We start from the raw sequence: 16,011 nt of genomic DNA, 5'->3' as shown, positions 1-16,011 counted from the left end.
CTTGGGGCTGTTCAGTCGATTTTCGGACCTCTTTGAAAAACCCTATTCAAATTTCAAGACCATCAGAAACTGACTTGTTTCTTTAGATGTACGGCATCCAAACACAGAGTGGTATTAATGTGAGGACCTCTGAAGGCAAGGTAATGCTACTTTAATGGCAATATCACCTAAGAGCATTTTACCTCATTTTAAATGAAAAGGTCTGTGATTTATAGCAAGGTAAGTCACTATACCATTTGCTAATCAAAGACCAGATGTGATCAGAATGAAAGAAAATCAAACCTGTGATAAGTGCCTTGTTCTTTAAAGAAAAGAAAATAGAAAAGCTCAGAACATGCTCATTTACCTGCATAGGGCCTCAATGGCATCTCTGTCCAAAAAATCATGTTCTCTCTTGACCGAGGTAATATCAATGGGGAAAAGGAGATCTATAAGAAAAATAAATACAAACATGTTATCAAGCTCAAGCTCGTAGGTTCTGGATAAACTGGCTCAGTTCACCAAAGTGGGGAGAAATCTCTCAAAGCAATGTGATTAGTATCTCTCATTTGCAGGAAGGTTCATTCTCTACCAACTTCTCTGAGGCTCTTGGAGAATAAAGCAGTTTAAAGCAATTCAGCATGAGCATCCTAAAAGAGCTCTAAAGTGGTCTGGAAACCCAAATGTTGCTTCATGTCAAAGTAAGGCAATAAATCTGTTATAATTTAAGCCAGAATGAATTGATAAGGAGTCTTTTTTTTTAATGTGGCTTACTTTTTTTTGTTTGTTTGTTTTTATTTTTAAATGCATGTCTTTGCTCACATATAATCAGGATAAGAAAAAAAAAATTAGGCCAAGGAAAGATCCAGAGGATAATGGCCAATGGTAGTCAGAGGGACTAGTGCATTTGTATGACATGGAGAGCTAAAGGGGATTCAAGACATGATATTTTAAAACAAATATTAACACTTCAATATGGATTCTCAGGAGTTTATACAACTCTCCCTAAAACAAAGGGCTAACTATAAAGTTACTGCAGGACAATAGAATCCCAGATCCCTTAATCTATGGAAGAGTTGAATTCTCTCAGAACAATGAAGAAGCTGTATCAGACTCAAAAGCAGAAAAGGTGGGAAAAAGTCAACTCAATGAAAGAATTTCCTTTTCTGTATTGCCTAAAAAGATCCCTTATAGACAGAGTAGAATAGTGGTTTTCAAGAGTCTAGGAAGCTGGGGGAGTGGTAGAAAGAGGATGGGTAACAGGTGTAGGGGTGTAGTTGAATAGAAAGAATAACTTCTAATGTTCTACAGCCCGCTAAAATAACCACAGGTTATTAACAATTCATAAACATAGGTTATAACAATTAATTGCATTTTCAAAAATGGATAATAGAGAGGATTTAAAATGTTCCCTACACAAAGAAACGCTAAACATTTGGAGCAAGATGCCAATTACTCTGTTCTGACCACTACACATTATATACATGCAACTGAAATGCTATACTGTGCTCCACATATGTGTGTACACACACACACACACACACTGTAGTAATCAATTAAAAATAAAAAATATATATTTAAAAAATGTGTCCCAGGTTTTGAAATAAAAATCCCTGAAATTAAATAGGTAAATATATCCAGGACAAGCAGAGGAGAAAGACCCCCAGCCTGGTTGTGGAAACTGAGAACAGCCCTTAAATTGCCACTAGATAAAGGCAAGCTATCGCCCTCTTTGGAGTTTAGCTATCAAAGTAAACAATGGGCCTTCACAGAAGAACACATACACAGCAACGAGTGTTGTGTAAAGCAACGTGAGTCAGGAATAGGTGGAAAAAAAGTCACCATAGAAGGATTACCATCATCTAAAAACCTTCTTTGGCCTTCAGAATGGCTAACGCTGCAATACTGGAAAAGATCTGGCCATCAGTAGTTTAGGAGCTGCAGGTGACTTGTGAAGTTCTAATTCCTGAGTTGGCTTCTAATTTATGATGGCTGATCTTAAAGAATGGTCTGGAACTCCTTATTCATAATAATCCATTTTCTAGGGATACTTGTTTAAAAACAATCACAATGAGTGTTAATTTACAGTCTATTCTTTTTCCTGAAAGCAACCGTGGGATTACTGATATTGTTTCTGAATGATAATACAGGCAGAACAGTGAAGTAGTTACAGCCCAAACTGATGAAGAGATGGACAGTCTAAGTCCCTCCTAGACAAATGACTTTAGTGGCTCTGCTACAGCAGAAACATAACGGGAGGCTTACAGTGAATATTGGCTCTTAGTGAATAAAAGCAAGACAACAATGCACCCTTGTTGTTAGTGTATTAAACAATAGAACTGCTATTATAGAATGAATTTTTAATACTTATATATAGTATAATGTCAAACCTATAAATGTAACTTAAAAGCTCCCATGCCTGTTAAGTATAAGGGAAAAAGCAACCGTATTATTTAGTAATTTCTAATTTAGTGTACCCAGAGCTGTATTTTAGATCACTTTTCTGATCCAAATTAACTATAATTCTGTTTTTTTTTAAATCCAGTAGTGATAATTAAATGTGAGCAGTAAAACAATTAAATCAACAATTTTCTCTTATTTACTCTCTTTTGAAAGATCTAGTTTCTAGAAGATAATAGTTCACTTGTGCATAGAAGTGTTCTGAATTCAACTTCCAGCTTGGTTGGGTTTAAAGGCAGGAAGTGTAAATTGCCAAGTACAAAAATAAAGCAAACAGGAAGACGAGGAATGTGGGGGTTGGTATGTGGTGTGTATGTGCTCACCCTGAACACAGTGGCAGGATGGACGGGGGAAATGATAGCCCAGAACAATGTACAGTGCACCTCAAAAGAGGGCTTACACTTCAAACGACTTGGGAGCATGAAAGGGCCCCCAAATGCCATCTGCATTTTAGGATGGTGAAAGAAGTAAGACAGAGACTTGAACTCGTTCTTAGCAAACAGACACAATCACAAGAAGGTGCCACCTGGCAGCAGATCAACACCCAAATCGACATAATTGAAGGAAATTTAATTTCTGAACAGGTGAGAAGGACAGACGCTGCGAATGCAATTATCATTCTCATATCCCGAGCTGTGAATTGAAAATCCAATTGATTGCTGTTCCTCACCCACCTCAAAGTCCTTTAAAGAATAAACAAATAAATTTAAAATTAAAAAAAATTAGAATAAATAAATAAATAAATTTTAAAAAGTTCTTTAATAGCTCAAGAATTTTTCTAAAGGAAAGATAACTTGACTCCTATGACCATAAGACATAGGGCACTGAACCAACAACTTTTGAAAATGAGAAGAAATAAAACAAAACCAGAGGTTTTCTCTGAAATGGAGAAACAATAAGAGATTTCAGGGCTGAGGATGTGGCTCAGTAGTAGAGTGCTTGCCTAGTATATGTGAGGCCCTGGGTTCAATTCCCAGTACCAGGGGGAAAAAAATAAAATGAAAAATATTTGTTAATGTGAGCTACCAGGAGGAAAGATCATGTGTTGCAAATTAGAAATGACTTTACCATTCGTGCAACTTTGAAAATTATCCATAAAATGGAATTTGCTCATTCACAGCTGTAACTATTTTAAAGCAAACTCATATGGAGTGTAATAAAACTCCTATTTAAATGAATGACTTATTCCTTTTGACATGCACAGAGTACACATAATCTATTTTGGTACCCAGAGGCTCAGAGAATGAGCCAGATTTGAGGCCCCATAGCCTCAGCATATAGTCACCTACAGGGCACTAATGAGAAGATGATATGAAAAACATTTAGTCCAGATATTGATTTTTTTTTACAAGGTTCATTTTTCTTAATTAAGAAATTGACTGTTACAAAAAAATTAAAATCAAAAGACAACCTAAAGAAGAGTGGAATGCTTAATTACAAATGGAGGAAAAGACAGTGGCAACTCATGACCCACAAGGATGAGAATGTAGAATTGAGAGCCCTTAGAAATCATTTAAAAAATCACATAGCTGAGTGTGGTGGTGCACAACTGTAATCCCAGCGGTTTGGGAGGCCGAGGCAGGAGAATCACGAGTTCAAAGTCAGCCTCAGCAGTTTAGCGAGGTGCTAAGCAACTCAGTGAGACCCTGTCTCTAAATAAAATACAAAATAGGGCTGGGGCTGTTGCTTAGTGGTCAAGTGCCCCTGAGTTCAATCCCCAGTACCCCCCCCCCAAAAAAAAAATCACAATCAACTTAGGAGGATGATAGGCCTGAGACATTTCAAAGAAAATCAAACACATGGCCATAAAATGAATAATTGTTTATTTTTGTTAATGCTAAGGGAAATGGAAGTGAAAATCTATTCAATATCATTTTATATCCATTTGATTGGCAAAAATTAAAGTCTGACAATATCAAGTATTGAGTGTATGTGGACAGGCAGGATCTTTATATGTGATTGGCAGGAGTGAAAATTGGTATGCGCACTGAAGGAAAATTTGCATTATGCAAGTTTTTTAAATTACCAAACAGCTCTCTTCCTAGGAATACCCACAAAATAAATATACACACACTTCCAGAGAAAGGTACAAGAATGTTCAAAACAGCACACTTTGTAAAAGCAAAACAACTGAAATGCCCACCCATCAGAGTGTGGACAGGAATAAACTGCAGTGGTCTATTCACAAGATAGGGTAGCATGCCTGAACTGTGGGGACACACAATTTAGAAAAATCTTTTTAAAAAAAAAACAAAAAACATTTATTTGCTTTTAAAGTCTTTAAATCACTTTGTTTTTTTTTTTTTTGAGAGAGAGAGAGAGAGAGAGAGAGAGAGAATTTTAATATTTATTTTTTAGTTTTCAGCGGACACAACATCTTTGTTTGTATGTGGTGCTGAGGATTGAACCCGGGCTGCACGCATGCCAGGTGAGCGTGCTACCGCTTGAGCCACATCCCCTGCCCTAGAAAAATCTTAATACAATATTTTAAATGAAAATATGAAATCCCACAAGATTAGATACAGCATGACTATCCCTTTTATAAAGGTAAAAATAACTATAAAAATATACTTCTGAGGAAAGAGGAGTAAAATAACAAAAGGAACGCAAGAAAATGGTGAACAGAGGTTTCAGATCAGGGACAGAAAAGGGGGCAGGTGAATGTGTTATTATCATGGTCTTCGCCTTTGTGTTGAGTGGTGGGAGTCTTAGGTATTTACTACATTATTTTATTTTATTATTATTATTATTATTTTAGTACTGGGATTGAACTCAGGAGCAGTCTACTACTGAGCCAGGTACCCAGCCCTATTTTGTATTTTATTTAGAGACAGGGTCTCACTGAGTTGTTTATCACCTCGCTGTTGCTGAGGCTGGCTTTGAACCCGAGATCCTCCTGCCTCAGCCTCCCAAGCTGCTGGGATTACAGGTGTGCACCTCCATGCCTGGCTCTACATTATTATTATTTTTTTTAATGAAATGAAACATATACTGAGTAACAAATGCCTGAAAATAAGTCATAGATCAAGAACAATCATAAACCAAAGATTATAATCATGTCAATTTAAAGCAAAACGGCCTTCCTGGCTTACCTTCATAAAGCTGTGCATACTGGGGGAAACCAGTTGCCCGCAGCCAATCACAGGCTTCCTTGGCTTCGATTTCTAAAACAAAAGAAAGACAAAGCTGTCAGCCTCATCCACCTTTTGACTTAAACTGATTTTATTATACAAGCAAAACCTGACGTTAATAGAAAATAGAGATGGGCTAGCAAACAAAAAAGCCCACTCTCTTCAAATGGTTTACATCTTTATGCATCTTTTCAGAGTTTTCCAGACGTATGTAATTACTCTATCTTCCCTTTAAAGAAAACACAAAAACGGGCTCCTAAAAGTAGGTTACTCTGCTCTGCTTCTGAAGTGCTCCAGTTACAGATGATGATAAAAACAGGGCGGAATGACAGAATTGAAGAGGACCCTATAACAATTTCAAGCCTGCCTGGCTTTATCCCGCTTTACTTTTTTTACTTCCACCCAAATCCACCTAGTACCTGGGACATCCTAGAGTACAAGTGATCTGAGCAAGGTTGCAGACTTGTGACACCCAGGGGCTGGGTGTTCACAGCCCCAGGTATCCTGGTGAGGAGTCTTTAGGCCCACAGGTTTTAACCCAGTAAAAGAGAGAGGCCCAGGCTGCCCCGTCACATGAAGGGCATGAAGTCCATAAATCCCAGTCTTGGCAGGCTGAAAGGCCTAATAAAGCGACTCCCTCCCTGTGGTTTACCATCTTGTAGATAGTATTGATAAACAGGAAGGCCCAGAGCAACCAACACACTGTGTTACAGCTCACCCAAACACCTATTTACAATCCCATTAAAAGGGACTCACAGAGGAGGTCCTGGGCACATTAATTAGTTTCTCGGTTTGTACAAAGAATTTTCCTTTCAACTCCCCTTCCCGCCTTCCACAGGCCATTAGAGTACTTAGTTATGTGAAGCTATTCACTCTTTTATAGAGGTCGCAACATGGTTTAATTGACCCCAGATTCAAATCTTCATTAAGCATCTCTCCTCTGAGCCAGATGGGAGGGAGATGGCCAATATATTAGGAGAGGTATACACATCTTACTTTTGTCTAGTGACTTTACTGTTTCAAAGCATCTTTCACCTATTATTTCATGAGTTCTTTGGGCCTTTCAAGAAAGGTAATTAAGAACACTCAAATTCATTAAAGCAAGTAGGAATGCCCTTATTGGGCACACGAAAGAGAAAAACAAGGCCCTGATTTTCCAAGCTAGTGAATACCCCAGCTAAAAACAATTATGGCACAGAGTGGAAAGGCATGGCAAAATTTACCTGCATGAGTCTTTTCAGTGTAGAGAGGAAAGTACCACCATTAAACACAAAATTTAGGGCCAAATTGGGAGCGGCGGATGGAGTGACGTTAATGTGTAAAGACTTTAATGTTCGCAATGAATAAAATAATCTATAGAGTAGGTTCCATGTGAATTATCTGAACCTATTTTTTTTTTAAGTTTAGAAGGATACAACACTTTATTTTTAAATTTTTATTGGTGCTGAGAATTGATTTCAATGCCTCACATGTGCTAGGCAAGTACTCTACCACTGAGCTACAACCACAGCCTTAACTTTATTTTTCACGTATTTACATCCATACCTTGTCTCCACAGGAGGTTTTAAATAAAATTATAAATAATTTCTAGAAAACAATATTGCTGGGGAAACATATAAAAACTCAATATTTATTATATTATATTATATTATATTTATTTATTTATTTTTGGTGCCAGGAATTGAACTCAGGGGCACTCGAACACTGAGCCCATCCCCAGCCCTATTTTGTATTTTATTTAGAGACAGGGTCTCACTGAGTTCCTAAGTGCCTCACCACTGCTGAGGCTGGCTTTGAACTCGCATCCTCCTGTTTCAGCCTCCTGAGCTGCTGGGATTATAGGCATGCACCACGGTGCCCAGCTCAATATTTTATTTTAAATAATGATATCTCCATATCCTCCCCCTACCCCCAAAGACAGATATGGAGAGAAAAAAAGGCTGCTTGTTATTTTAAAAAATATATATTTAAAATAATTCGCCTCTTCTAGCTCCTTAGAGATTATTTTCTTTCTTTTTTTATGGCAGGAGAGGAGGGTATCAGGGATTGAACTCAGGGGCACTTGACTACTGAGTCACATCTCCAGCCCTATTTTGTATTTTATTTGGAGACAGGGTCTCACTGAGTTGCTTAGCGCCTTTCTGTTACTGAGGCTGACTTTGAACTCATGATCCTCTTGCTTTAGGCTCTTGAGTTGCTGGGAGTACAGGCGTGCACCACCATGCGCAGTTGAACAACATATTGTTAAAAAGTAAATGTGCTCACTCTTTTAATATTTTACTTAAGTGATGAATACCATAAGCACAAATTCTCACTGTCCACATTTTTTTTTTAATATTTATTTTTCAGTATTTGGCGGACACAGCATCTTTGTCTGTATGTGGTGCTGAGGATCGAACCCAGGCCACACGCATGCCAGGCGAGCGCGCTACCACTTGAGCCACATCCCCAGCCCACTGTCCACATTTTTTTGACTATCTTCAGACATAACATCGGGTCAGCACAGATAGAAGAGCCTTAATTACAGACAGCAATTCACCAGCAGATTTCATCCCCATTTAGAGCATTTTCCTGACTTTTTAAATTAAAATGGTCTCATACTGAGAGGCATGAATGATGTTAGATGTTTTTCTAAAAAGATTTCCATCTATTTTTTGAATACTTTACAAATTGCATAGTATTTTCATATATAGTATTTATTTAAGGTCTCATGTGGTGTAGTAACACAAGCCTACCATCTTGTCTTGTCTCTCTTATTTTCTACCACTAAGAAAATAAAATTCGCTCACATAACCAAAACTTGATCTAGTTTAAATAGTCACTCTAAGAATCACTTGGTAAAAAAGAAATGATGTGAAAAGAGGTTTGCTTTCTTTTTTTAAAGCAGATAATTTAATTAAAAACAAACACTTCAAAAGCAGTACTTTTAAGAACCACAGAGCTCTGGTAATTTTACCCTTCCTTTTCCTCATCCTAAAGTAAATGAGAATGTTCTTCTTTTAGAATCAAAGGGGTCAGATGTGGTAGTGGTAATCACAGCAACTGGGAAGACTGAGGCAGGAGGATCGCAAATTCAAAGCCAGCCTCCACAACTAACCGAGACTCTAAGCAATTTACAGAAAATTAAAATTAAAAATAAAAGGGACTGGCATGTGGATCAGTGTTTAAAATGTTCCTAGGTTCACTCTCCAGTACCAAAAAAAAGAGAGAAAGAAACAAAGGGAAACAGCCAAGCATAACTATTTTACATTAAAAACATCCACTCCTTGAAAACTTAGGCTGCATAAAAATGAGAATTTAACTCACTGCTTTGGTAGAAATCAGAATTAGAAAACTCTAAAACATTCTCACAGATTTTTTTAGAAAATGGAATATATAGAGACTTTAGTCCTAGTCTTTCTAGTTCACAGAGGTCAAGGGAAAGTATTAACAATCAAGCACAGATAGTGATTTTAAAAACATCCACGTGTGACTTTTAATATGAAGTGAACCCACGACAGATAGGTCAGGCAGAGAAGGCCTTTCAAGGTTCACTCTCTGGTTCAGGTCATGACTTTGACTCCAGTCTCCCTAACTAAAAACCTTAACTAAAAACTTTAGTCTTTCCTCTATACAAAGAATCTACCCACCAACCCTGGCTCATCAAAATTCCTGAGCTAAAGTTTTGATCTCTCCTTCATGAATATCTTAGAAAATCACGTCTAAACACTTCTTTGTGGTTTTCAAGGCCTTCTATGTGACATTCAACCTAATTTTTCAGTTCCTGTTTTCCTGCCTCCTAGCCAAAGTAAACTGAGCATACACATCCCCTGACTTCCTTGGCCCAAAGGCCCTATTGCCTGCATAAGGTGAAATTTCATTCATCCCAAGGACAAATTCTTCAACCAATGTGTAGTCTTCCCAGATGTCTGGACAACTCCATCAATTTTTAAATTTAACTTTTATTGAGCACCTAATATATGCAAGGCCCATTCGGAGCGCTGAATATATATTAGGTCATTTATTCTGAATACTGATCCTAAAATGTGGAGTACCGATATCATTTCCAACATAAAAAGAGGCTAAGGAATCAGGCAAACAAGCAACCATCTCTCCTTAAAAAAAAAAGAAAAAAAAAGAGCTTTCTCCATTTTTTTTTCTCAAATGAAGGAGAGGAAATGAAAACTCAAAGAAATTCAAGTTCCTTCCAGAAAGACAAGTTCTTCCTTTAAAAAAAAAATGTAGCAATAAACGAAGTTTAAAATATTAAAGAAAAGCACAGACATAAGACTTCAGTCACCTTACCATCTCTCCTAGGCTTCTGGAGATTCTGGAAAGCTCTGAGAATATGACTTTTCCTTGAGTAAATGTGGTGCTGATATGCAAACTAGGAGGATGATTTTTAAAAAAAAATCACTGCCCACTGGGGATAGATGTCATTAGACACTAAAAATCCAATGGAAGTACAATGAAACTTTTATACCTGGCTTTTCTCTAAGTGAACAACACACAAGTGTTAAGGCGGACAACAGGAAATTTTTATTGGAAACAGCTTTAGTTGTTGGTCCCTTCACAAAACAGTTCTGCATGCTCTATGAGTGAGGTCCAGAAGACCCTTTGGTGTATGGCTGGGAACTGCTGGGCCCTATTTGCATATTTCCCGTCTTGATGGGATGCCCCTATCTTTCCACTATCCCTCAACACTGAGTTAGCAGAAGATGTCCAACAGACCCTCATCACTCTGCTAAGGACTGAGGATCTCAGTGGACTGAGCCACAGAGATGGGGTCTAAGTAGGATGGAATTACTTCTGGCTTCTGTGCTCTATCTTCACAGTGGGAACTCAGGTTTTCTCCCCTTCTTCCCCAATATGTTACCCAAACCAGGGCTCTTATAAATGCTATACTGAATTTTTCTTACTTTTTTTTTTTTTTTTTGCAGTACTGTGGATTGAGGTTACGGGTGCTTTAGCACTAAACTACATCCCCAGTCCTTTTTTTATTCTGATACAGGGTCTCAGTTGCTGAGGCTGGCTTTGAACTTGTAATCCTCCTGTTTCAGTCCCTGGAGAAGCTGGGACTACAGGCCTGTGTTGCCATGAGGGCTCTGAATTTGTTTCTTTAAATGCAATTCTAAGGAATTAGAGGAATGTTAGGAAAATTCAAGCAGTTCCCCAATTCCTTGGATTTTTCTGAAAATATGACAGACATGTAGGTAAAAGTTCATGGAAAAGCTGCTGCTTCTACCGCTACCTTAGCTGTGTGTGGGCAGGTGCTTTCTGATGCAAAGACTCATTCTCCTCTCCTGGGTGACACAGATTCCTTTAAATGAGATGGGAGATTCTGCTTATCGTTTTTTCCTGTGGCTAATTTTGCAAGGCTGACGTGCAGCTGGACACGATGGCTTTAATAACAGTGCACATTCACCTGGTGCATTTCCCAGGTTGGGTCACCTGGAGAAGCAAACCAGGGCCTTAAAGGCTTGTAGTAATTGAATGGACCTCAGAAATCTCAACCCCAGATGGAGGAGACACTGCCTTGGAATCTTTCTAGAAAACACCATGACCACCCACTTGCAGGTGTTCTGATTTATTCCTTGGAGGGAGGACTGGACATGATATTTTATGGGAGTTCCCTGAATAAGTTTGAATGTAGCCAGGACTGAGAATCCATAGTCCTTTGTCCTGAACTCTTTTTCCTCTGGCTTATTCTAACAGTTCACTAGAAGAACTTTCTGGTAAACCTTATCACCTCTCCACTCCTAACAAATCTGAACCACTGGATTGATTTTATGGAACTTTATATTCACTGTGTTGAGCCTCTGCTTATCATTCTTCAGTGACTGTCCACTGCCTTTCAGATAGAATCCAAACTCCTCAGCAACATCCAACTGCTTTCATACCTTGGTCTCTGCTGTCCCTTCAGTTCTTGAAACACAGACCTCCAAATGCAAACTCAAGGTTTCCAGTGTACCCAGTGCTCTGACCCCAAGGACTGTGTTCTCTTCCCTGCCTCCAACAAATTCCCACAGATTTCTCAGTTCTTATTCATTCGTACATCCCTAAAGACTCCTTTTTGCACATTGGAACCGCACATATATTTGTTTGAAGGAGGAAAAGGGAAAACACATTCATATTTTCCTTTCTTCAAAGGGAAATTAAGAACTGTGACTTGAATCCCTTTCTCTTTGCAATTATAAAAATAAACCTCCAACAGACACACACACACAACTGGGAAAGACCGTCAATCAGGAGTTATCTATGCAAAATGAATTCCTAGCAGGGCTAAGTCAGATAACAGAATGTGCACTTTGTATTTATTAAGCTCTAAAGTTATCTAATCACAGCAAAGATTTTGACAGCAACTAGGAGCATTCCTACCCTCAGGTGCTTAAAAAATTCCAAACATCTTCTGATGCATATTTTGAAGGTTTGAAAAAAAAAAAAAAAAAGGTTAGGAAGCTTCTGGGAGACTGGTCAACCTCTCATTCAGACTTTTGGGTCATGTGGCCTAACAGTGGCTGACCCAAATCCACTGTGAGGAGTGTTCTAGCGTGGTCATGCTTTTAGGTGAAGCCTTCACTTGTCCCTTCATTTAATATTTATTTATTGTCAGGACAATCACAGACCTGAGTTCCTGCCCTGAAGCAGGAAGCCCCTTGGAAAGGTAATTCACAGTTGAGTACAGGGTGTCAGATGGCCCTCTATCATCAATTGTTTCCTAAGGGCTACCCTAATGTCAGTGTGTTAGCTAAGTCCCAAGTGACCCTGTACAGGCAGCGCCAATGAGTTCACATCTCACTGGTAAAAGCTAGAGTCCTAATGCCACTACTCCCCATCTGCCACCCACTGCCTCTGACTCCCTGATCCAGCCACACTGGCCTCTTCCCGGGCCACCCCCCTTTCTTCCTTTATTTGTTCTTTTCTACACCACTATTTATCAGGTTTACTTTCTGTTTTCCTCTTTGTGACCTCCACAAAGGCAAGTATCTTTGCCTATTTTATTCTCTGATACATCCCAAGCACCTATAGTTATTTGTGGCAGAGCAACTGCTCAATAAGTAAAGACTATACTAATCAATAAACTATTGATTTGATTTTCATTCCAGTTAAGTAGTCTTAATTTTTTAAAATCAGGATCCATAATAAGAAATAAATTTGACATTACAGCCTAGCATACACATAAATATATACGTATACTTTCTTGTATACAAATGTGTCTATGTAAAACTGCAAGAAGTTTCAAATAACACCATGGATGAGCTTACTCTTACATTTTTCTATTCCAATTTTTGAAATGCTTTACCCAAGTTACCAGTTTGAAATGCACTATTCCCAATGCATTGCTTTTTCTTAAAAAAAGCAAACCCAAACAAACAAAATCTAAGAACTTCTGGATAATACAAAGGAGAATGTGATGTGACATAGGAAAGAGGTGTATGAACTCAGAGGTGGGAGAGCTGCTCTTTCCTCATGGTGGGGTATTGGCGTGGCCTTCTTGGACAATTGGTGCTCAGCCTTTGTTTAAGGAGGGGGTGAAGATCCGTATGTAAGTCTGGGTTGTAGGAGAAGAGATTCCAGGTAAAGGAGAGTGAGACCTGAAGAAGCACAGGCATCTGAGAAGGAATGGTAGGCAGGCGGATCTACTGTAACATACAGCAAAAGGAGAATGCAGTTACCCCCATACTGTGGACATTAGCACCTCCTGACCCGGTTATGTAATGAATTATCACCATTATTTCCTCTGATGTAAAACAGCTTTGCATCTGGGTGTCCCAAATGCTTGATAATCCATCACAGAAAGGGCACAAAACTGTAACAAGCTCAGGAAAACAAATCCCAGAAAGAATTCACTGCCCAGAGACTGCAGCCTGAAGAAAACAATCTCTGTGGACCAGTCCCCTTATCTGCATGACCTGGGCTTGTCAGAGGCTTTGTAAATTCCTTCAACTTCTGATTCTGCTAGTCCCCTTATGGAAGGGGCATATAAGGGGATTGTCTCACAAAGACAATCCTTAGAACGAGATCCATCCTTACTGTTACTTTTCTCGACTTCTCATCAATCAGAAGATGGTCTTCCTCCTTCAAAAAATGAGTTTGCCAGAAACTGTACTGAGTGGTCCCCATTTTACTAAACGTGTTGAAGTTGGTTTTTTTTTTTTTAATTTCTTTAGTTGTCAGTGGACCTTTATTTCACTGAGGATCAAAACCAGTGCCTCACATACTCAAGGCAAGCGCTCTACCACTGAGCTACAACCCCAGCCCTGTATTGAAGTTTTTACTGTTCAAATTCTCAATATGCTTTCTAATGGATCAATTTCTTGATTTATCCCATGAAAGCTATGTTCATGGAATAGAGAACACCAGACCAAAAATGTTTGCTCATGTGTGTCTACAGCCCTCAACTAAATTTAATCTTTATTGGAAAACACTCCAGAGCATAGAAACCGCTCAGCATTTGTTTTGCTTTGCTTATTGATCACGTAGGCTTCCATGGCAGCACCCAGCAAGAGCTCTGCATCTTTTTTCTTTGTAAATGAAGAAGCTGGTGCAGAGTCTGGGTTCTTTGCTGAAGGTTCCAGCACCACCCAACCCTCAGCTCTGGCTACAGCACTTCTTGCCTATTCACGAATGCCCTTACATTTAACCCACTGACTATTTTTCTGTACCAATGAGAAATGCAAGTTTGGGAGTTTTTGTTTGTAACTACCTGCCCCCCTGAGTTGTGGAGACAGATGTGCTGCTTTCTAGAATATTCCTAGAAATAAAAGGGTGGGGGGGGGGGAAAGAGCCCCCCTTTCCCCCCCTGTGATGTTATGACAACATATTAAATGGTTTTACTTTGAAAGAAGGAAACCTCTGGAGACAGACCCTGCAGGTCTATAACTGGAATTAAATACATGAAGTGACACTTTAGTAATGCAGAAATTCAATCAATTGAAATTCTCTTTGAGGATTATTTAGTAGAAGCATTTGCAAAGTATTGTTTTAACACAAAAACCAGGAAAAGGCAAGTAGCTTACATCAAAATATGCATCCTGCTCTCACACCGGCAACAGCTCTGTGTTAAGTTGAGCCTGTGAGTGACATGGCTGTCAGCCACTCCTTGCTGATACACTTATTTCCAGGAACAGAAATATCTCCCAACCAATCAAAACAGGCGCCTACTACTCAAACTGAAATGAAAATAAACTATTAAGGAAATACGTACTGCCTTATCACATCTTTTTATTTCATTTCAGTACATTGGGATAAAAATAAACATTTGGAACACTTACAAACATACACACACGTCTAGTATTTTATATCAAATACTTACGCATTTCAAACTGTACTAAGCAAAGTAGTTTGGAATAGCTTCCATAATTTAAGCCTTTCAAGGTGATAAGTGCTACTAAGATAATTTTAAGAAAGAAAATTATCTAAGTAACATACTTTTTTAATATTTATTTTTTACTTATAGGCGGACACAATATTTTTATTTTATATTTATGTGGTGCTGAGGATCGAACCCAGTGCCTCACTCATGGTAGGCAAGCGCTCTACCTCTGAGCTACAATCCCAGCTCTAAGAAACATACTTTTAAGGGCCTTTAATTTTCTCTCTCTCTCTCTCTCTCTCTCTCTCTCTTTTGTAAAATAAAGCAGTAGTCATAAGATTATATAATCTATTTCCTTTTAAAACTTATTATGCAAGGCAAAATTCTGGCTACGAGCCTAGAATAACCTGTATCCATCATGAAAGGCTGGTGCACACATCGGTCCTCCAAAGCTCAGTTTTACTTAGGCTAGCTCTCCCAAAACACGGCTTTTGTTCCAAGTTCTACTATGTTATACCACAAGAAAAATAAAATACTGTGAAAATCAAAGTGCTACAAAAACCTTGAATAGAAGAAAAGGAGATAGGAAGGAATTCCTTAAAAAAAAAAAAAAAAGACCACCACAAAACAAAAACAAATCCTGTTGCTTTTATTTTAGTTCCTAGTGACAGAAAAAAAAAATCAAGAAATAAAATATTAAGCTCCCTTAACAAAGACCGATGAAAAAATTTAAAAAATGGAAGACAATGGCAAAAAGTATAAACTACTTCCAGCCTTCCCTATGTCTAAACTCAAAAAGAAATACCATTCAATTAGTCAAGTTCAGTATTTTTGCTTTTTTTAGGTAGCACTGGGGGGATGAACTCAGGGCCTCATGCAAGATATGCAAGCGCTCTACCACTGAGCTACATCCCTAGTCCCTGAAAAATTCAGTTTTGTTCCAAAAAGTATATATAAAAAAATATTTCCTGCTGGGAACTGTGGCGCCCACCTGTAATCCAGGGGTTTAGGAGGCTGAGGCAGGAGGATCTCGAGTTCAAAGCCAGCCTCAGCAATTTAGCAAGGCCTTAAGCAGCTTAAGGAGACCCTGTCTCTAAACAAAATATAAAAAGGACTGCGGATGTGGCTCAGTGGTTGGGCACCCCT

General features: G+C 38.6%; 1 protein-coding gene across 3 annotated transcripts in view; it reads right to left on the bottom strand.

Annotated features, from left to right (window-relative positions):
- Dlc1 (DLC1 Rho GTPase activating protein) overlaps positions 1-16,011 on the bottom strand; it is a 381,889-nt gene that overhangs the window by 23,869 nt on the left and 342,009 nt on the right. For all 3 annotated transcript variants that reach the window (XM_078031302.1, XM_021730169.3, XM_005330788.5), the window contains 2 exons: positions 5,532-5,603; positions 347-428 (listed from right to left, as the gene is read on the bottom strand). In XM_078031302.1, the coding sequence (XP_077887428.1) occupies positions 347-428; positions 5,532-5,603 (154 nt within the window). The remainder of the gene's footprint in view (positions 1-346; positions 429-5,531; positions 5,604-16,011) is intronic.

This window comes from Ictidomys tridecemlineatus, chromosome 14 (assembly GCF_052094955.1).
Source record: "Ictidomys tridecemlineatus isolate mIctTri1 chromosome 14, mIctTri1.hap1, whole genome shotgun sequence".
Lineage (NCBI taxonomy): Eukaryota > Metazoa > Chordata > Mammalia > Rodentia > Sciuridae > Ictidomys > Ictidomys tridecemlineatus.
This window is presented reverse-complemented; position numbering and strand designations above follow the sequence as displayed.